The sequence below is a fragment of the Stegodyphus dumicola genome, chromosome 5, assembly GCF_044657685.1.
Source record: "Stegodyphus dumicola isolate Sdum_Otavi_A_Nest chromosome 5, ASM4465768v1".
Classification (NCBI taxonomy): domain Eukaryota; kingdom Metazoa; phylum Arthropoda; class Arachnida; order Araneae; family Eresidae; genus Stegodyphus; species Stegodyphus dumicola.
Window position 1 is genome coordinate 165,754,691 of NC_140772.1, and position 22,188 is coordinate 165,776,878.

Below are 22,188 nucleotides of genomic sequence, written 5' to 3' on the forward strand. Positions count from 1 at the left end.
ATCGCACTCGTATTGACAAAGCTCACACGCTTTTTCTCCAAATTTATGTCTACACAATTCTTTTCAGCTCTCATTTACAAAGTAAAAATAGAATTAATGATATAAGCGGTATTCTTTGCCAGTGTACCGAAACGGGCCAACAAGGTGTGTCTGGCGTTCTTTCAAAGCCTACAAGACAAAATCAGGTACGATTCGCCACTTCACCAAGTATGATCACAAAGATATATTTTATCCAATCAGAGCTGTGATGGAAAAGTCTTTATGCTTTGTGATTATGCAGGTCGGACTCGTAGACACAAACCTTGTTCATCGATTCTTCGCATGTTTCTCTGAAAATATTGATCGTACGGGTCTGTTCTTGTTTCGAATTGCAGTGTGGGGTTTCTATTCCCTAATGTTTTTTTATTTTATCTGAAAAATCTTTATTGAGCTTAATGCATAATTTCAGTACAACGATAATGTGTTCTGAATATGACTTTGATTTCCAGTTTTACGCACCGAAAAATATATTAAATTAGATTTTTATTTCTTTTTAAAAACTGTTAATGAATGTGTCTCATACATGTCAATTTTGCGAATGCAAATCGGCGGACAATCAGTTTGGGTCTGCCGAGGCTCCTCTTCTTCATACAACTTACTCTCTGTCAAAGTAGGTAACACTTTTATACTTCTAATGGAACAAAGCAGATCTGCTCGTTAATATCTTAATTATTCTGGAATATGAAATGAGAGTTATTAAATCCTGTTGTTCTTTATACTAACATGCGGGGAAAGAGGTTTTTAGAAATGCTTTGTTGTATTTAATTTTAAAAATCTTCGTTGGTTCTTTCTACATTGCACAGTTTATGATTAAATAATATAGACTGTTCATGTTGCTTTTCTATATGCCTGTATGAATGTTTATTTCATAATTTAACGAACAAATTTTTTTACTACAACTATATATTGACCTAATGATTACTGATAATTTAATCCCACTGCGATTATCGATGAAACAGTCTGTACGGATTTCTCGTGTATTTTGCAAAGTTTGGATAAAGATATTTCTCCTTAGGCACATAGCCTGTTCCTTAATCAGTTAAGAGCATATAAACAATGTATGTAAGTTAAATGTAGTGCAGAAATCTTCTGGTTTCGTATTAAATTTATGTATATGGTATGAAAGGAATTTGTGTGACAAGTTAATATTTTTTAATATTAGAAAATATTTTCTAATATGACATTCACAAGTATTGCTGTGTTTTTAAGCAGAAGAAAAAATATTATTCTGAATGTCTCAACTCACAAAAGTGTTTGTTTCAGAGATTAAGTCACTGGCTATTGTGCAACAATTTTTGCCATTTTATAAACTTGAAAGATTCACCTTTTCTGTTGTTTACTCAAAGAAATGTAAAGTTTACCGTAAAATAATCATTACTAGTTAGGAAGACTGCTAAACTATGACATGGATGCATTATTTGCAGTTGAATGAAAAATGAGGAGGTTTGTGTTTAGAATTTTGTAATGCATGATGGCAAAAAATTTAAAACGATTTAATATTAAACATTTATTTACTAAGAGAGTCTAGTAAATGGCATTTTTTAATATTATGAATAATATTACATTATTTTGTCAATAAACGTTACTATACAATTGTTACTGAATATATTTTTCTGAATGACTTTTATACAAGTCCCTTTTTTGGGTAAAGTGCAGACTTTTATTTGTTTGGCGCTTTTTACAAGAGTAAAAAGAATTGGATTTTTATCAATTTTCTTTGACTTTTTAAGTGAAAATAGGTCGATATGTACATGGATAAATTCAAAGGAGTGTGCAGTGCCATTTTTGTGCATTTCTGGGATTTTTTTTTAAGTGAAAATAGGTCGATGTGTACATGGATATTGAGTATGTGCAATTCTTGAAAACACACCAAGCAGTGGGTGATTCTGCACTTCCCCCCTTTTTTTATAAAATATGTTAAAATATGCAAGGTTACCTGTAAGGCTGTCTTGCATTTTGGCCAATATTGTATTTTTGTAAGATTGCTGGTTCATAATCTGAAATTTAAATACTGCAGATTTTAGAAAATTTTGTAATGCATTGCAGTAACTTTTATATTAATAATTTCTTTCAATACAGGGTGTTTCATAGATCATGGGACAAACTTGGAGGGGTGGTGGAGTGTACTAAAACATGCATTGTTTTATAGGAATGTAGGGTCTAAAGTGACGGGTTAAGGCAGAAATGCAAAAAGCGGCACGAGAGGAAAATGTGTTAATGTACAAAATCAATGCAAAATGCTTCTTTGTAGCAATACAGTATTTACAATAAATGTTCAAAATTGCGACTACCAGCAGTAATACATGCTTGGTAACGTCACAGAAGGGATTGATGATCATTTTGAAAAACAACAGGCATTTCGAGCGCGCTTGAAGCCGCAATGGATAGTCATGCAATGAGGTCCTCCAGTGAGTCAACAGGAGTCTCGTAAATGATGCTCTTCAGATGGCTCCAAAATAAATAAATAAATAAATAAATAAAACCCAACTGGATAAATCTGGCGAATGGGGTGGCCATCGAACGGGTCCACCATGGCCTTGAAATGTCCCATCCAAGCAATTGCGGACTCGCTCTTGGTTATGGGCTGGTGCACCATCATGCTGGAACCACATGCGATCCGAACGACAGCTGGAACATCTTGCAGCAATTCCGGTAGCATCTCTTGCAAAAAAATATGATAACATAAGCCATTTGTATGTGCAGGTAAGAGGTATGGGCCTATAAGGTAGTTGTTAACAATACCCGCCCACACTTTCACGGACAAGTTGGTTTGGAATGCATGTGGACGTGTGCCGTGTGGATTATGAGTTTCCCACATGTGCATGTTACAATATTGAAGATGCCGTCCTATGACAGGGTTCGTAGTGATCCTTACAAGTGCTTATAAGTCCTTATATTTGAAAATAAAATATAATTAACTACTCTGATATGCGCCCTCAAGTCGCCAAATATTTTTGGCGAGAAATTCCACGTTGCCATATTTCTATCTAAATTTTTTGTTTACATTTCGAACTTTAAGCCTAAAATGTCTCCAAAAACACGGTTTTTGCGAATGCAAAAACCATGGTTTGAACATACAATTTAAGCTAAAAATCCGAAACAAAAGCAAAACATTTAGATAGCAAAACCGTAAAGTTTCTAACCAAAATTATTTGACAAGAGTCCATGTACACAGCGATATGTTTTAACTTAAAAAAACATCTACGAATGACACAATCTAGGCAACAAATGAATCTACGAACTACGCACACCTCGCTTTAATAAATTAACATAACAACAATAAATTTCAAAGAATACCATGTACACAGCATCCTGTTTAAACTCAAAACATCTACGAGTTGCACAATTTAGACAACAAACGAATCTACGAACTATGCACACCTCACTTTAATAAATTAACATAACAACAATAAATTTTAAAGAATAACATGTACACAGCTTCCTGTTTCAATTTAAAAAAATATCTACAAATTGCACAATTTAGGCAACAAACGAATTCACGAACTACGCGCACCTCACTTTAATAAATTAACATAACAACAATAAATTTCAAAGAATACCATGTATACAGCATTCTGTTTCAACTTAAAAAAACATCTACGAATTGCACAATTTAGATGATACGCACTACTCAACAAAATAACTAAAATAAATTTCAAACCATTCAAGAAAAGAACAATAACGACAGAAATTCATACTACAAAAACAATGAACATAACATTCTACAAAATAAGAACAAGAATAAAATAAAATGCACTTACCAGAAATAAATGCTTTTTCGAACAGCAGAAATACCAATTTCATACTCTTTCCACACCTCCAAATACCCACTGTCCCTCAACAGGATGGGCACACGATATTTCCTTTTGCCCAACTTCAATTCAACAACTTCCACCATTTTATCTTTTCACCCTAGCTTCTCATACACAGACATGATGCGAACCAACGAACTCCAGTGAAAGATTTTTCAACGTCAACAAGTTTGTCATACAAAACGCAGTCGCGCCAAAAACCAGAGCAGAACACATATCGCCACATTTGGTGAAATTAGGCCGTATATCAGAGTTGTACCAAATATAAAGGCCCTTGTAGGTGCTTACTTTTCCCTTATTTTTTTGTTTTTAGTGCTTATTTTTCGCTTTTAGTGCTTTTTTTAATGAGCGCACATTTTTCCCCCTGTACCAAAGCCGAAACTAAATAAACAACTTCTCTTCCTTATATGGAACGTCAGATGGGGAATCGTACTCCCAGAAATAGCTTTTCCCCCTGTCTCTGCATTAATGTAACCTATGATGCGCGCGAGAGTACAGACAGGTGCACGTCGTTCTACTGGTCAAAGAATTGCGAAAATCGTTGAAAATTCTGGTACATTCAGTATTCTTTTCCTCCCAATCAGATACTACACATGTTTGAATTTCTATCAAGATTTTAATAATTTGCATTCTGGTTCCATGTGGTCAGTTCATATTTGTGTTTATTATGATCGTTATGCTTATATTATGAGCATATGTATGAATATTTATAATAATATAGATGCAGTAGCTGCTGAAGTGTAGATAAACTTCCAAAAATGGGTGTATTTTTACACAGATTAGCTTTTTAAGGAATAATATTCGGAATGGCTTAAATAAAAGGAAAGTAATCGAATAGTCAGAATAAATTCTTTCTTTCTTTCTTTCTTTCTTTCTTTTTTTTTTTTTTAGCCAATACAGAGGTTCTTCCCTTTCTCTGCAAAATCTCTAATATTGAAGAAGCGGATTTTTTTTTTTTTTTTTTTTTTTTTTTTTTTTTTTTGTCACTGTCCAATCTGGATTAAGTAGGACTAAAAGTTTTGTGGTCTACCCAACCCAAGCGAAGAATGATTCTATTCCAGAAATTTAATGCACTCTGTTCAAAATTAGAATCAAAAACACCCCAGATTAGTAAGTCTCTTTCTTTTCCTTTATTTAGTTCTTTATACTCTGAATACGGCCAGCTGTTGATTCCGATTCCGTAATATCATGTATGGAAGAATTAAGCCGCACGTATTACGCAATAACGTTTGCGGTATTTTGCAGAGATAATTAGTTTTGATGTTCAATCTGAGATTTATTTATGAACACTTAAAAAGAGTTTTACTGTGCTTTCTAAGCAGAATATTTCTCAGTTCCGTTGATCTATTTTTATATGATGCACATATCGAAATGTCAAAATCATTTATTTAGCCGAGAAATCTAAAGAACAGCTACAATCTCCCCCCTCCTCTTTTTCTAGTTACGCTCGACTATACGGAATATTTGGCAATCTCCGAGTATGCAGGTTAGTTAAGCTTTTACTGTTAAAGGATGACTGCATGAATAAAATTTCCCGTCTCCCGATTTAAAAAAATGTTCCTCTTTTTTACTTAAATTACTTTACTTGGAATATATGTTAAGGGAAAACTGTTATGCAGTGAAAATTTAGAAAATGTTCAGAATTTTAAGTTAAATTATTTAAATATTAATATGAGTGGAAAAATAAATTGTGTTTATTATAAGGTGCCAAGCAAATACGATTAATATGGCTTATTATTATTTATTTTCTATATTTTGAACTGAAATTTCATCATTAAATCTTGTAATATAGTTTAGTTCTGCATAGATTATTTTTTCTCTCATTGTTAACTAATTCTGTAAATTGAACTGTCATTTAAATTTTTTTTTTAAAAAAGTTAATTGTTTTCCATGGTAGAGTTAATGCTCATTCTCTTAATAAATATTGCATTGCTCATATTTTAAATTGCAAGTCTAATTTTTCTATTAAGTTTATGCGGCTGTGTATAATGTAATTAGACAGGTGCTTATTTTTTTCCTTAAAATGTGCTTGAAAAGTGCTTATATGTGCTTATTTTTTTAACTAAAATGTGGCTATGAACAGTGTACGAGAAAGTTGCATCGTCCGTGAATAGCACATCCGATGGGAAATCCACCTGCACCGCACACTGCTGTAAGAACCAATGACAGAAATGAACTTGAAGAGGGTAATCTGTCTCTTGCAAGACTTGTATTCTCTGCAAATAGTATGGGTGCAAACCATTTTCATGCAATACTCTCCAAACGGTGGAATGACTCGGCTGCAGACAACGTGCAATAGCTCTTGTACTTGTCTCAGGTGATTCATGCACAATGTTCTAGATGGATTGTTCAATGAGGTTGTCGTGCACTTCTACTGCTAGTGTTGAAGGTGGCTTCAAATTAAACTCACACAGAGACTGATGCAACCTCTCGAACATTGTGTGCTTCAGCATACGCTTGTTTGGAAACCATTCATGGTACAACCGTAGTGCTGCTCTTCCGTTCCCATTAGCAGCACCATACATGAGATGCATGTTAGCTTTTTCCCTGTGCGTAAACTCGCCCATCACGCTTGACATCAGAGTTGCAAATGATCCTCTGATGCATCGGATCATGGTTTGTCCGGCTCATTACCACCCTCTACCACTGCATTGCCAGCCAATCACAGCTGTAGTTTTTATTACTGTTAGTGTTCTCTTTTTTTTTTTTTTTTTTAATATTTATTGTGAATACTATATTCCTGCAAAGAAGCACTTTGTGTTGATTTTGTACATAAAGTTAATTTTCCTTCCAAGTTTGTCCCATTATCTATGAAAAACCCTGTATATTGAAATTTACATTGAGAAAATATAGAATTTTTCTCCTTTATTTCAGTAATATATAATACAGCACATACACTCATCACCAAGAAGGGTATTTCTGCTTTTCTGTAAATATGTATGTGATCCAAAATCAAGTTGGTCAAGTGACTATATTGCCAGTCAATGAATTTATACAAAAAATTTTTAACACTTCTCAAGTTTTATTATTAATGAATATTAAATAAATAACAAAGGCTAAAATTTTGAGCAATGTTAAAATAAATAAGTTAATGTAGCCTGAATCTAGTTCATTGCTTAATCTTATGAGAATTTTTTGCTGTTATCTGGTAAAGTAATTGATAGCTTTTTAAAATCAGGTCATATTGTTTTCCTATAAAATTACTGGTTAGAGTAGACTGAAGGGTACCCCTTGTATTATCGTGAAGTTGTTGTTTCATTTATCGCCAAGTTGTTTCATTTATCACCAAGTTATTGTTTCATTTATGGTAACCTGAGTAGTTGAATGGGTTGATCTTTGGATTATAGTAACTTGAAGATTTTTTGGCGAAAATTTGGCGACCAACTCTGCTATGGCAACCCTCTATTTTTTTTTCGCCGCCATTTTGTCTTCACAAAGTAAAGACATGTTTCTTTTGTTTTTATTTACTCAACACTTTTTCCAACAATCTACTAGCTGAATTACACTTATGCTAGAAATTTTATATAACAAAACTGCTTAATCATGACAAATATTAACTGCAAAATTGGGAAAAAGTGCACAATCGCAAACTCCTTACGCGTTTTTCAGAACAGCACATACACATAAACCATTTACATGTCGACTTATTTTTACTTAAAAAAACATCCCAGAATTGCACAAAAATGGCATTGCACACACTCTTAACTTTATCCATCTACACTGCTATTTTCTCATAAATTACAAAAATTTGCACGAAAATGCAGGAAAATTTTCTAAATCTTTAAACTCGGTAAAAAGCACATATATGAAATTACCTGATCGCGAAAAAGTATATACCCTTTCCAAAGATGAACATTTCCACGTATAAAATAAATAAAATATCCAAAAACTTTTACCTCTAAATTATCTATTATATTATAAATGTTACCAACGAATTTCTACCGCAAACATTAAAAATGGTTACAAATACTTAGTGTCAAATATTTAAATTATTTCCATGCACGTTTACTTCAACTGAAACGTATACCAAATTGCTACAAACATAAAATTCACAAAATAACTATCATTTAATTAAAATATAACTAAACCATGTACACGTCGACTTATTTTTACTTAAAAATACATCCCAGAATTGCACGAAAATGGCATTGCACACACTCTTCACTATATCCATGTACACTGCTTTTTTCTCATAAATTAGAAAAATTTCACGAAAATGCATGAAAATACTCAACGTATTTTACTCAAGTGTATTCCAAAATGCTACAAACATATAACTCACAAAATCACGATCATTAAATTAAAATATAATTAAATTAAAAAACACTACTTAAAATATAAATAAGCACATACATTAAATTAATAAAAATTAGATTACAATCCTAATTACTTTAAACTAAATCATTGCTAATAACAATTTTCCATAATACCATATTAATTTATTTACTCCTTACATTTAGAACAATGCATAAAAATAATATCCTCAAATGATTAAAAATACTAACTTACCTAATCTTTTTCAGAATCTTCATTACATGGCATGCACACTTCCCTACAGAAAGAGTTCCAATCGGCTGCAGTACTACTGCTAATTTCTAAATCCGAAATCCAGTAGTCAACTGGCAGTCTATTCACCCAGTAATAAGAAATTAATAAAATTTCACCCATACTCAAACTACTTTCAGCAAACCACGTACCCTTCCTTACACTCTGTTTCACAAAATGTCCATTTTCACCAGATTTCTTGCACCTCCATTCAAACTTATCTGTAATATCCTTCCTTTCACACAATCTCAACTTATTATTATTATCAGATAAACGCATTAAAAATTTAGAATTCACCTTACATAGCGCCGTGCAATCCGAAAATTAATCAATACTATTTCACACAACACACACTGAAGCTTAATACAAAATAATATATTACTACAGATATTTTTCCAAATTTACCCCCTTTTTCCGATTAAAGAACTGTAATTCGTCCATTAATGTCACATGACATATCTCACGATCTCTCATTTCCCTCACACAAAATAATGCGTAATCCGAACTGAGTACTTCTCACATTATTACCAAAGTCCTAGGTAGTAACCTTTATCGCCTCCAAAATGTCGCCAAACTACCTGTTACCATATTCCAAAGATCAGCCGTTGAATGTTCCGTAAAGATACTTTTACCTAGAATTGGGTGCTCTTTTGTTTTTTTAAGTGAAAATATATCAATGTGTACATGGACAAAGTTAAGGAAGTGCGCAATGCAAAGTTTGTGCAATTCTCTGATGTTTTTTCAAGTGAAAATAGGTTTATGTGTACATGAATAAAGTCAATTGAATGTGCAATGCCTAGTCAAAGAATTGCACAAACTCGGTATCCATGTACTGTCAAAAATCACCAATTTTTGCAAGGGATACCCGTAAATATACTTTTACCAAATTATTTTTTCTGCATTCCACTGAAGTTTAAAATAAAATGTGTAATTTATAGCTAATTAACTTATTTATAGCTAATTATTGTTAATTGCACAAACTTTAATGTATGTAATTCATTTAAATGAAAAGAGATATTTTAAATACTGTAGAGATCATTTTTATTGACTTAGGTATATTAAAAGTTAAGAGTATCATGTTAATTTTGTTCTAAAAGATTTTATGATAAAACAAAATATGCAGCTACTCTTCACTTTAAGATTTCTGAAAGAAAATGGTTCAAGAAAGTCATCAATTTTTAGAAGCTATGGGATATTGAATGTATTAAATTCATCTAAATTTTTCACATCTGATAACATAAATGTGTACTACCTGCATTTTAATGCTATAGATGATTATTTTTAGTGCAAAGTTTATTAATTGCTGTTTCTTTATTTTAGGTGTACATATAGTATGTAATAAATTAGAAGCAATAAACATAGTTTTTTTTTTTTCTTCTTTTTTTTTTTTCCTGTTCTGAAGTGTTTCAGAGATGAATGGACAAAAAGGAATGAAGGGAGGAATTTAAAAAGTGAAATAGAAAATATTAAAGAAATAATATAGAGGAAAAGTGATTAGTAAAAGAAGAGTACTTATTATCCTGTGAAAATAAGGCCAAGCAGCACAATCTAGTGCTAATTATGGATAAATATAATATAACAATACATTTTGCATTGTGAAAAAATAATTAGCATTTTAAACATAGCTTCTAGTAAAATGTCAGGGCTTAAGAAAATAGTAGAAATTGACATTTTTATATTTTGTACAAAGTGGAAAAATGGAATAAGTTAAATGCTGATTGTCATTATGTGCTGTATTATATAAAATGAAATAAAAAGGCATTAATTCCTTCAGAATTCCATAGGAATGCTTTGGTGGAACTCTGCTATTTTGCATGGTTCGATGGTAGCCAGTTTTCACGACTGACTCTAATACCAAAGTACCAAAAAATGTATTGTATTGAGGTAAAAGCATGGGGGGACATAAATATGCCAAAATGTACCAGTGCACAACTGAAAATGTGTGGTATGGCTTTAATGAAAAACTACCCAAAATATTTTTAAATACTGATTTTCTATCAAAATTTTTTATTACTTCTTGAAATTTCTTTCTTTTTTTTTTTTTTTTAATTTTGATTTAATTTTTCTTTGTATATTACCAATGAGTAAATGTTTATTGTATGTACTGTATTACTAATAATTTAAGTTAAAGATAAATGCATAATTGATTAAATAAATTGTTGTATTTTTATTTAACGAATAAATGCATGGCCATGAATAATAGTAATATAAATACATTTTTGTTGAATAATGATGTAAATATGTTTTTGTAATTAATTTTATAATGTTTCTTTGTGTTTTTCAGAATGCATACATATGATGATATGGAAGAAAAGCCCCCTGCGCCTCCAGTCAGGCTGACAAGTACAAGGTATAATGCATATATATTGTCTATATTTTTTCTCACTGAAGTGTCAGTTGTAGGAAGATTTTTTCTGTATCAATACATTTAATGTTATTATTTTCAAAGTTATAGCACATAAATAATATTTTATAGTTATTTTTATTGAAATTATGCTTAAGATACAATGAAAACTCGCTATTTAGAAAGCTTGAGAAATGCTGAATGTCACCTAATACATGCAAATTCTGGATAATTGAGCATATGAAAAATGCAGTGAATGCTAAATGAATGGATGAAGACATTTTGTATATAAAATTATAAAAGATGTCAATGTATTTATTGTCAGCTTGAATTTCAAAGGTCTCTATTTTATATTGTGAGATTAAAAAAAAAAGTGTCTTTCAGTCGTAGAAGCCAACATATTTCTGTAGCCCTTAAACGTATGAAAGTAAAATGACACTTTTTTGCTGTCCATCTGCCATGCAGTTTGGTATATATGTTAGTATATGCATGTGTGTGCATAACATGAAAGTACTTTGTGTGTGTATACACAGGCAAACATACACACACATGCCAAAATGTGTGTCAGGCGCATAATGGAAATGTACTAGTAACACAATCTTTGTTTGATCATAAACCCTTGTCAACGATAAAAGTGAATGGCTAACCACCAAACTTGCACAATTGTTCTGGCAGAATTTTGATCTTTATTTTAGGTAAAAAGGGATACATGTTATGGATATGGCATATAAAAATATAAATTGTGTGTTTTAATTTTCCAGATTACATCATCAGTGTTTGTCCATTTGTATTGCTCTTCACAAAAACTAAACCTTTTTGTTGAGAATTAATCAGTTTTGCTTAAAACTGAGGTAAAAATCTCAAGATTGTATGGCGAGATTATGCTTATTCATTATTCATGATGAATTGCACTATTTGTTGACAGTTTTTGTTAATTTCGAGTTGTCATCCAGTGCATGCTTAAAGGCTCGTTTCCACTACTGCGTACGAACGCGTTGCGTCAATTGAAGACCACGCCTACGGCATCCGTACAAGCGTTTCCACTGCTGCGTATCCGTAAAATATTTTCATTTTCCGCCGCTAGGTGTCACTGTAATATTTTGGTGCCAAACAAGCAGTTCGCGAGTTACGACGCTGAACATCTGAATTTTTCCCGCTTAAGGGAGTATTCTTTGTTTTGGATTTGATATGGATCCTGACGTAAAACGCAGAAAAGCTTTGTTTACTAAATTCCATGTTATTGGAAATTTTTATTTCTGCTTATGAACTGCGAAAGCAAAGTACGCTAGCAATTTTTAGATAAGTAAGGTTATAATGCATATTATGAACATCACTAATTCCATGGAAGCTGAAGTAAATTAAAAAAAAAAAAAAAAATTGTCTTTCTAGAAGCCTTAAATATTATGAAATAATATATATATATATTATTAAAACTAAAATGTATTGTTAGTGAAAAAGCAAACAAATAAATAAATAAAACAAAAAAGTTAAAGGAATTAAAAAATAGTTGGTACTTTAAAAGTACAGAGCAACTGTAAAGAAAGGTTCACAATATTTACACAAAATTTGCTATTCTTGTATACCGCTGACTTCAGGGTCATAGCTGGATAATTTATTAAAAATCTCGTTTGTTTTAAAATGCACTATGGGCAGTTATATTTTATGCATAATCCATAACATATTTTTAATTTAAACATTTTTAATTCATATCTCTTTTTATAAAAGAAGTTATAAAAATAAGATTTTTCTCTTTATATATACACACATTAGGTAAAGAAAATGGAAATATTTAATTAATTAATTCCTGCGCTTCTGCTGGAGAGGACTGAATTTAAAAGCAATTATTATAGTAATTTTTTTGTTAAAAAATGTTTAGGGCATTAATACTGTCTCATGTTAATTTTAATGAAAGTTTAGAGTCGTAAACATCCCAAAGTCTGACCACATGTATATACATTCACATAAAAGTGAAACGAAAATATATATATATATATCTGCAGGGTTTCAAAATAAATTAAATTTAAATAATTCTCTTGCGCCATTGCTGCAAGGAATGAAATTTGAATTTAACAAACATTTTCTATTCGTAAAAAGCAAATTTAAAGTTAATTAAATTTAAATGAAATTTAATGCAAACAAATAAATGATTAATTATTGCTGCGAACTAATATACAATATCATTTAAATTCTGAGAGCATATGTAAATCAAGTGCAAGTATCAAAATCCATGAATAAATGTATATTTCCAAAAATTTATTTATCCTATTATTCACTTATGCATTTTTATAAATTTTTTAGGATTAAATCTATCCTATTATTCATTTATGCATTTTTATAATTTTTTAGGATTAATAATCTATCCCATTATTCACTTATGCATTTTTATAAATTTTTTAGGATTAATAAATTTTTGGAATTATATATTTATTCATGGATTTTGATACTTGCACTTGATTTACATACGCTTTCAGAATTTAAATGATATTGTAGATTAGTTCGTAGCAATAATTAACCATTTCTTTGTTTGCATTAAATTTCATTTAAAATTAATTAACTGTAAATTTGCTTTTTACAAATAGAGAATGTTTCTTAAATTCAAATATATATGTACAGGATATGCTTTAAATTAGTATTATATAATTTTCAAACTTTTTTTGTGGGAAAAATTTAAATAAATAAGAGCACAAATAAAACAATATATTTAATGCATATAATAATAGAAATAAATTATAAAACACGAATATAGAATCAAATTGGAATAAAAAGCTAAGAAAGTTGCAAACAGGGTGCAAAAAGCGTATGGGATTCGAACTCACGACTCCAAAAGGTGAACATCGTTACTATCAGCTTTACCACTAAGCTAGGATTGCACGTGAGTCGCATGCATATTTTGGCTTATATAAATCATCAAGTAAATCAATTCTTAAAACTTAAGTTTTTTGGTCCTATTTCAGTGTGCTATCGTCTGAAAAATTCACCAGAGTTTGTTCTTCAGTTTCTAGTACATAAAAATCATTATCTTTTAAAGTGGCGTTCCGATTGAAGTTAAACGGGCTGCTAAAAATATATTTCATGTGCTAACAAATATATGTTAGCCAAAAAGATATATTTATAAAGGGAAATACAAATTTAACATACTCTTCAATGAACTGGAGTATTTAAAAGGCTATCAAATTTAATTTATAATTAACGTTTTTAGTTTTTACCTGTTTCAAAAGAAAAAATAGCAAATCTTTTAATCATATCTAATTTGCTATAGCAGTTTGATATAGTCAGACATTCATTTTCATTAAAGCTAAATGAGTATGCAGAACTAGGAAATGATTATCAGAACAAATTTTGCTATTTCATGGACTTGGAATTATAATTTTTGCCACTGATTTTCTTAAACTGAATTTCTTGAACGAACAAGTACTGTAGTTGCAGTTATCTTGTTTTTCTTATCTTTTTTTAACTAAATTCAGCTGATTGCTATCTTTTTCAGCATGCAGATTTCTCGCTATAATGTTAATTCAGAAATAAGTATTTTTTAGCAAAACGTTCTTTTCCTAAGCGAGCATTCATCGCTCTTCTGCCGCCATTAATTTTTGGTGACTACACATTATTGTTCCTTTTTCACCACGTGACCCCAACACATCCGCAGACATACGGATAGAAGTTGAACATTGTTGAACTCCATCCATATGTCATCCGTCATCGCACACCGACCGGACTGCAGATGTTAATCAAAGTGAATTCGCTCGCTGATTGGAGAAACACACCGCAACGCATACGCAGCAGTGGAAACGGGCCTTAAGATGACTTTACTAGTCTCTCATTTGTTTATTTTTTCAAAAAGAAAAATTTCTCAAATTTTAAAAAGTTCCAGCTACCTGAGCTTTCTGGTTACTTGAATAGTTGTGCTTTTACTGTATTTGTGTCTTATAGTGCTGCAGTTATAAGGTAATGTATTAATGAGACAGCTATTGAATTTAATGTATTTATTTTAATAACATCAGTATAGTCATCTTTGGCTGTAAAATGGGGTAATTTGAGATTTGTGTAAAGCCCGTAGAATTGAGGAAAAAACAAAGAAAATTATTATTATCTGTGTTGTGCTCATTTACTTGTAGAAAAATATGCATTTTTATCCATTCTATTTGAATCCTAAGAATTTTGATAATATTATAATTAAACCGGTACTATTTGGTTTTGAGGGCTGTAAAATAAACCAAACTATTATTGATGCCAGTGCTACCAAAAATAATTGCGGCAACCCTTAATGCAAGAAAAGAAGTGCAATAGTAAATAACTATATCTAAGAATGATGTTTTAATTTAGATGAAAGGTTAACTTCATATAATACTTTTTTATTATTATAATTTATATAAAAAAGGCTAAACATGACTGAATGGAAGCATAAGAGTAAATAACTATTTCAGATCATTATTATAGTTTATAAATTCGGACACCCATAATCCTGAGTGATCTATAATCCGGACCTCAAAGCTACAAACTTTCTGCGCATGCATCGCGTTGACGCATGCGCATAGGCATTTACGCATGCACGTAAGACTTTTACGGCTGCGCATATGCGTGTGCGCAAGCGCATAATACGATTACGCATGCGTCTTTAATGTCTAACGGATGGTATAAGCTAAAATTATCCAGCTTATTTTTTGCAGACTATTAGAGCAATTTTATAAAAGTAAGCTTGAACTTTCGATTATGTCAAATAGAATTTCCGATGCTTGAGCTCCCAACGGATCTACAAAGCGAAAGTATGTTTCGATGTCCATCAAACAAAAAGTGGAATTGTTGCAAAAAATGGATAAAGGTATGAAGAAAGTGACAGAGAGGTTAGTGAAAACGAAAAAATTTCGATTGACAAGTTAGTCGGTATTCTCAGCACAGCAATTACAGGACTTAACAGCAGAACTTTGTAACTGAACAAGAAATTATGTCTGTTTATATAGAATTAAAGAGAAAGTATTAGCACATAAAACAAAGTAACTTAAACAACAACTTACATTGAAAGAAATGTTTAATAAAGTAAACAAATAAATATAAGGCCTTTTTTTTTTTTTTTTTTTTTTTTTTTTTTGTAAATTTTGATACCCTTTAGATCATAATTTTTCTTTTTTCATAAATTATGGTTTCATATTTTTAATTTTATAATTTCTGCATGCCGTCTTACCAGATTTAAACTGATGATCTATGATCCGGAATCGCCGAAGTCCCGACGAGTCCGGATTAACAACTTTTGACTGTATAAAAATTGCTAAACATAATTGAATGGATGCCTGCATCACTATTTCACTACTGAGTTATCGCTAAAGCATAATTTCATCTCTTTGGTTGTTCAAACATAATTTTCTATAATGAATGATGCCTTTTCTTTGAAAAAAATTTCAATAAGTTAAGAATCGCCCAATTATTTGTTTGCCGCTTTTTACAAGGGGGAAAAAATTGGATTTTTGTCAATTTTCTTTTAATTTTCAAGTGAAAATAGGTCAATGTGTACATAGGTAAAGTCAAGAGTGTGTGCAGTGCCATTTTTGTGCAATTCTGGGATTTTTAAGTGAAAATAGGTCGATGTGTACATGGATAATACCGAGTATGTGCAATTCTTAAAAACGCATCAAGCAATGGGTGATTCTGCACTTTACCCAAAATTCAAAAGCAGACTTTTCGTCATGGGCAATTCCCAAATTGTTAAATCTATAGGATATCAAAAAAGGATTTAAAATGAAAAAGTATTTAAAAATTAAACTAGTATTTCAATGACGTCTTATGAAATATAGAACTATATAAACTTATGCAATCTGAATAATAAATCAACGCATACGCTAGATTTGGTACGCTGTTAAATGGGCATGCTTGCTAGATTTGGCGCTTTTGCACATACATTTTCACTGAAGTTTTTTTATGGTCCTCAAAACGGAATAGTACCATTAAACCTTATATTTTTTGGAGTATTCTATTAAGAATATCTTTGTTTAATTTAAGATGCAATTAAGAACAATTAAATTGATTTCCCGGTTAATTGACTCAAATATCTAAATAATGTTAAACTTTCTGTGTGTATTCTAATTAATTATTAGTTAATTAGCTTTGCAAAACCATAATCTGCTTATTTGGACTTAATTCAGTTCAAGTTTAAAATTATATTTGATGTTTTCTGGTTACTCTTATCTCTATAAAAGCCACCAAGTCATTAGGTATTTCGCAGATTGGTGGAAAATGTTTATTTGACTAATTTTTATTGCATAAGTATCTTCTGCTTATAAATAATTACAAAGAAAAGTGTGAGAAAAAATAAATTTTATTAAAAATTTTTTTAAAAAATTCTATATAGCTGATATTTAAATTTTACCTTTGCTCAGCAATAAATAACATTAATATCTGTGGAAAAGAAGCAGTCATGTACACTGCAGGAAAAAAAAAAAAAAAAAGACAGTTGTGTATCTTTTGTTCTGCTGGGCCGTTTGACAAAATTCAACTTGCGTTTTTCATGTCTCGAATGTGACTTAGGATATGTATTAGATTTATATATAGCATTGTTCTAATATAGGTATTTTGACACAAAATCGGACTTTTTCTAAAATAACATACCAATTTTTTTCCACATTTCGATTCTATGACTCAAATTACGCCAAACTACCAAGTTTTGTAAAAATCACGAGTTGTTTTTAAAAAATTAGCTCTCAAAATTTTAGCTCCTCAGTGTTAATTGTGTTTGGTATATATTTATTAATCTCTCCTTTTTTATTAAACTTATTTGATTCTTCCTTTCACATTTTGAAATTTAGGTTCATTTCAAATAAATTTCACACATTTTTTTATGATTTATTTGAAAAATTTTTCAAAAAAAATTTTTTAATTATAATCTATAAAATTTTTATCATCATCTTAAAGTAGATGTATTTCTAAGCATACATGCAAAAAATTACAGTTTTTTATTCAAAATTTCCGAAGATATACATGAACTTGTATATTGGTGCATTTTGAAATTTGGCATATTTGTTTAAAGCGATAAAACATGAAATGTGGTTTAGACAGTTTTCTAAAATTATTTGGAAGTAGAAACGATGTGACTTTTTTTCCAATGCACAATGTAGAAAGGTAGGAACAATGTGCCTTATTTTCTGCTCCGGCATAATGGAAGGGAAAGGAAAATTGGTTGCCACATATTAAGAAATTTTGGGCATTTTGGCGACAACTGAAAAGAATTATTTTTAGCAAAAACTGAAAAAAATTGTGCCAAGATAAATTTTTGAATTTCTCCGTAAATTTCGCACCAAATTATTCAAAATTTAATGTCTAGACATAATTTGAGTTGTAGAATAGAAATATGGAAAGAAATTGGTATGTTATTTCAGAAAAGTCCGATTTTGTGTCAAAATACCTATGTTAGAATAATGCTATATATAAATCTAATATATATCCTAAGTTGCGCTTTCGAGACATGAAAAATGCAATTTAAATTTTTTCAATCGCTGCAGTAGAATGGTAGATATAGAACTGTCCACACCCATTTTTTCGCAGTGTACATGATATGTGCATATCTTTGTTTTCATTAACACACACCAAATTACATCAGTTCTTGATATGAGTAGAACATTAATTACAACTCTCAAAAATAATAATTGCAATTCTCAAAAATAAGATCTTGTAAGACTAAAAATAAGATACTGTAAGATTGTCCTTACATTTCAGGAAAAATTTAATAAATAAAAATCTGGGTAATTATTTATTTACTCTTGCAATAAATCTGTGAACCAGAACCTTAGTTTTTTCCTACTTCCTTGAGAATTTCTTTGATTTTACTGTATTGTTAACAGTGGCTCCCAAGACACTGTTAATGATATTTTGTAATCTATTTGTTTTCAACCATATCAGTGATCAGTAAGGTGTGAATATGAGTCTAATTTGATTAGATTAACTAGCTATAATAATTAGCCATAGTTATGCAGTCTGTATATATGGTAATTACCTATATTGTTTATTTAGTATTTAAATAACAATTATCTTATCTGTATGGTATGATGATCAGACTTTTTCCTCTTATTATGCAATTTTATTTATCAAAATACCTGCTATAACCTCAAATTTTGGAATAACAGTATAGCATAAAAGATGGTATTATTTTCAAGTAAATGTGGTAATTGATGTTTTGAGGTATTAAAAAAATGCATTTGTAAAAAAAAAATAAATGACCTCTAAATTTATTAATAGCTTTCATGAACGATATAATATGCATTCATGAAAGTCAAATGATAAAAAAGGCTTTCCTAATATGACTTGTCTTTTTATAGTCAAAAACAGAGTATCATACATCTTATAGGTTATGGATTCAGCTAGATGTTACAGAATTATGGGTATCCCATGATATTTGACACTGGGATTGTAAGTGAAAGATCCTCACTTCTTGAAAATTACATTTTTAGAATGTTGCTGCTTAAAACTATTTTTTCTCTGCAGATCATAGGGAGGAGGGGGAGATAATGGCATGAAGAGAGATGTTCTTGAAACCATTCCTTAACCTTTTGTGCAGTGTAATATGAATTGTTAGAGTATATTTAAGGTTGCACTTTTGATTATTGCCAAGTTGTTATCGCCAAGTTTTTGTTACACTTATCGCCAAATTATTGTTTCATTTATGATAACCTGAGTAGTTGAATGTTATGGAAACCCTATTATGACGTAATTAGTTGCATGATTGCGGTAAATTTGAATGATGGGAAAAGATTTGTAAAGGCTTGTTGTGTTGGATGTTGGTTAGGAAGTACGTTGTTATTTTGTGGTTTACACAGTAAAATGGCTGAATGTGATTTAAGATTAATTTGAAGTTCCTGTATGATTTGGAACCTGTTTCTGTATGATGGAAAGGGAAAAAAGCATTAATTGACTGGTGTGTAAATGAAGGTTTACTTAGTAGCCATTATAAGTGCCCTGTTTGTACGAAGGAAATGCATATGGTCGAACGTCGGAAGATACTGCCACTATAGAGAATATTTTTTACTCTTATTTTTGTAAATTTATGTGCCGTCGCCAGTATACAGATTCTAGTTCAGATAATTTTAGGAAGTTTTGGGTGCTGTTAACTCTTTGTGGTGCACTATATTTTAAAATCGAAATTTCAAAAAAAAAAAAAAAAAAGTTGTATGCAGTCTATCTAGGCCTAAAGGAGTATACAGGTAAAAATGTGTATAAATTGCACTTACTGTTTTAATTCTGTGGGTGTTCCATGAGGTGGAACACTGCGCCGCCAGAGGTTTTAAAAGTGCGACTAAGCGAGCATTGCAGTAAAGCACGGAAATGAGTAGGAGCGTTTTTATAGTAATAAAAAAACACTGTATTATGGCTATATACATGGTTTTTTGGATATACATAACATTATTGAATAAATATGGATAAATCAGATAAATATATGTTTATACACAAGTCCTATATATAAAGATATTTACAAATTTTTCGATTTCTTAGCTTTGTGAAATTGTTCAAAGCATGTCACACCTTTTTGATAGAAGCACAAACCAACTTTGCAGATTTTGAACATAAAACTTGTTTTGTGAGGCTTCTTGTTCTGTGCAACAAAATGTTTGGAATTCCAAGTAAAAACGTGAGGCTGCGTAGAGGAGCCTGGGTAAGATGGATCATCAACCTTCTCATCAAATAAATGAGTTTCATCCGACATATCATCACAGGATTACTCAACTGGTTCAGGAGCATATATCTCAGTATCACTGCTATCTTCATGCTCTGATTCAGAATAAGAGGGTAATTCATGAAGCACTTTTAGCACTTCGGAAAGAGTTAGACCTCTCCGCGCCATTTCTGGAAAATTAATAATAAAAAATTAACTACAATTAATACTAACAATAAAGAAAATAAGCTATAAGATACATATACACAAAAAAATATCTACACAATCGCTGAAAATAAACAAGAATGAGTATAAAAAGTGACAGCAAAAAATTCACGCAGCTTTAAGTAAAAATGACACGAGCTACTGATAAAAATCCCGCCTGAAAATTACTCACAAAAATTTCAAGTTGACCATATTAGGGCTTTTAAAGCATAAACCACGCCTCACTCCTCAAGACTCCTTTGTTTGAATTCATTCCCCCAAAACAATGGAAATAGAAAACATATACAACAGATGTTGTGCTGCGTAATAGCATGAGATCGCTAAAGGTGCAGTGTTCCCGCTAATGGAACACCCCGTTTTATTCAATGATTCTGCACATGCTTTTTGTGTGAAAAATGTAAAAAAATATGTAACAAATAATATAGAGTACAGCCATCAAAATTATACAAAAATTGTTTTTCAAACTTTTTTTTTTTTTTTTTTTTTTTTTTTTTTTGTATCACCAAAAAAATATAGAAAATTACTAGAAAATAAGTGGATTTTAAAAACACATCATAAATGAAAATTCTGTCTCTCCTTGTGAAAGAGAAGTTCGAAGTATATTATAAAGGCACTTTTATCCATTTATGGTTGAATTTAACGGTTTCAGAAGCGTTTCGGGTTGGGTGTTCCATGTAGTGGAACACTGAGCAACAAAGGGTTAAGGAATTTTGTTTGACTGAAGGCACGGAAATTTTTAAATAAGGTAAGTAGATATTTCCTTTGTGCAGTGCTAAGATGAATTTCCTGTTTTATGTTATTTCATTGTTTGATTTAAAATGTAGTTTATTGAGATTATATATTTTTTGTTGGCTGCTCCTTTGACGTTTTAAGTGAAAATAAAATGCTGTTTTCCTGGACAAAGGGAGTACACAATGCCAAGTTTGTGCAACCTCTGATGTTTTTTTAAGTGAAAACAAGTGTGTGTACATGTGTACATGGCTACCGAATTTTTACAATTCTTTGACTTGTTATTTCGGCTTTATATATTGGCAATTTTTGGCACAAAAATCACCGTTGCACAAAGTCAAAGAACTGCACAAACTCGGTGTCCATGTACCACCAAAAATCGCTAATTTTTGCCAAGGGGCTTCCGTAAATATATTTTTACCATATAAACATGTTGAAAGATGCCAGCTCAGGAAAATATGGCATTTACCATAGAGGAGTATATGTGGTGTGCTTCTTTATATTTGTTATATCCTTCTTTATCTACATGTTTTATGGTTACTAAACTCTTCTTCTCTTGAACTATGTTGCAGTTTTTTAATCAGATTTTAGTTCACATGTGATTTAACATTATGGGTGATTTGGTTGCCCTCAGTATTCAGGTTTATATTAATTGTCATTGGTTTTTCATGAATGATGGATCCAAGTTCTCTTCAAGAAAATAATCCATCATGTTGCTTTCTGTCTCTGGATTTGTACTGGAGAATATCCAGATAAAAAGTATCCTTTGGGTAATAAACCTATGAATAATTAACAAAAAATAAATACATAAGTGTTAAAGAATTCATAGAAATATAATCCAGTCAAAAGTTTTTAATTCGGACTCG

The 22,188-nt window shown here is 30.8% G+C and overlaps 1 protein-coding gene across 5 annotated transcripts in view; it reads left to right on the forward strand.

Annotated features, from left to right (window-relative positions):
* The first annotated feature begins 299 nt into the window (after positions 1–299).
* The window catches only part of LOC118195132 (serine/threonine-protein kinase PAK 2-like), a 119,205-nt gene continuing 97,316 nt past the window's right edge, over positions 300–22,188 (forward strand). The window contains exons 1-2 of one of the 5 annotated variants that reach the window (XM_085817339.1): positions 300–649; positions 10,681–10,746. In XM_085817339.1, the coding sequence (XP_085673465.1) occupies positions 546–649; positions 10,681–10,746 (170 nt within the window). In that variant the 5' untranslated portion in view covers positions 300–545. Of the gene's footprint in view, positions 650–758; positions 777–1,078; positions 1,098–1,234; positions 1,483–10,680; positions 10,747–22,188 lie in introns of those variants that run through there. The other 4 variants (XM_085817338.1, XM_085817340.1, XM_085817342.1 and 1 more) reach the window with 4 other exon arrangements.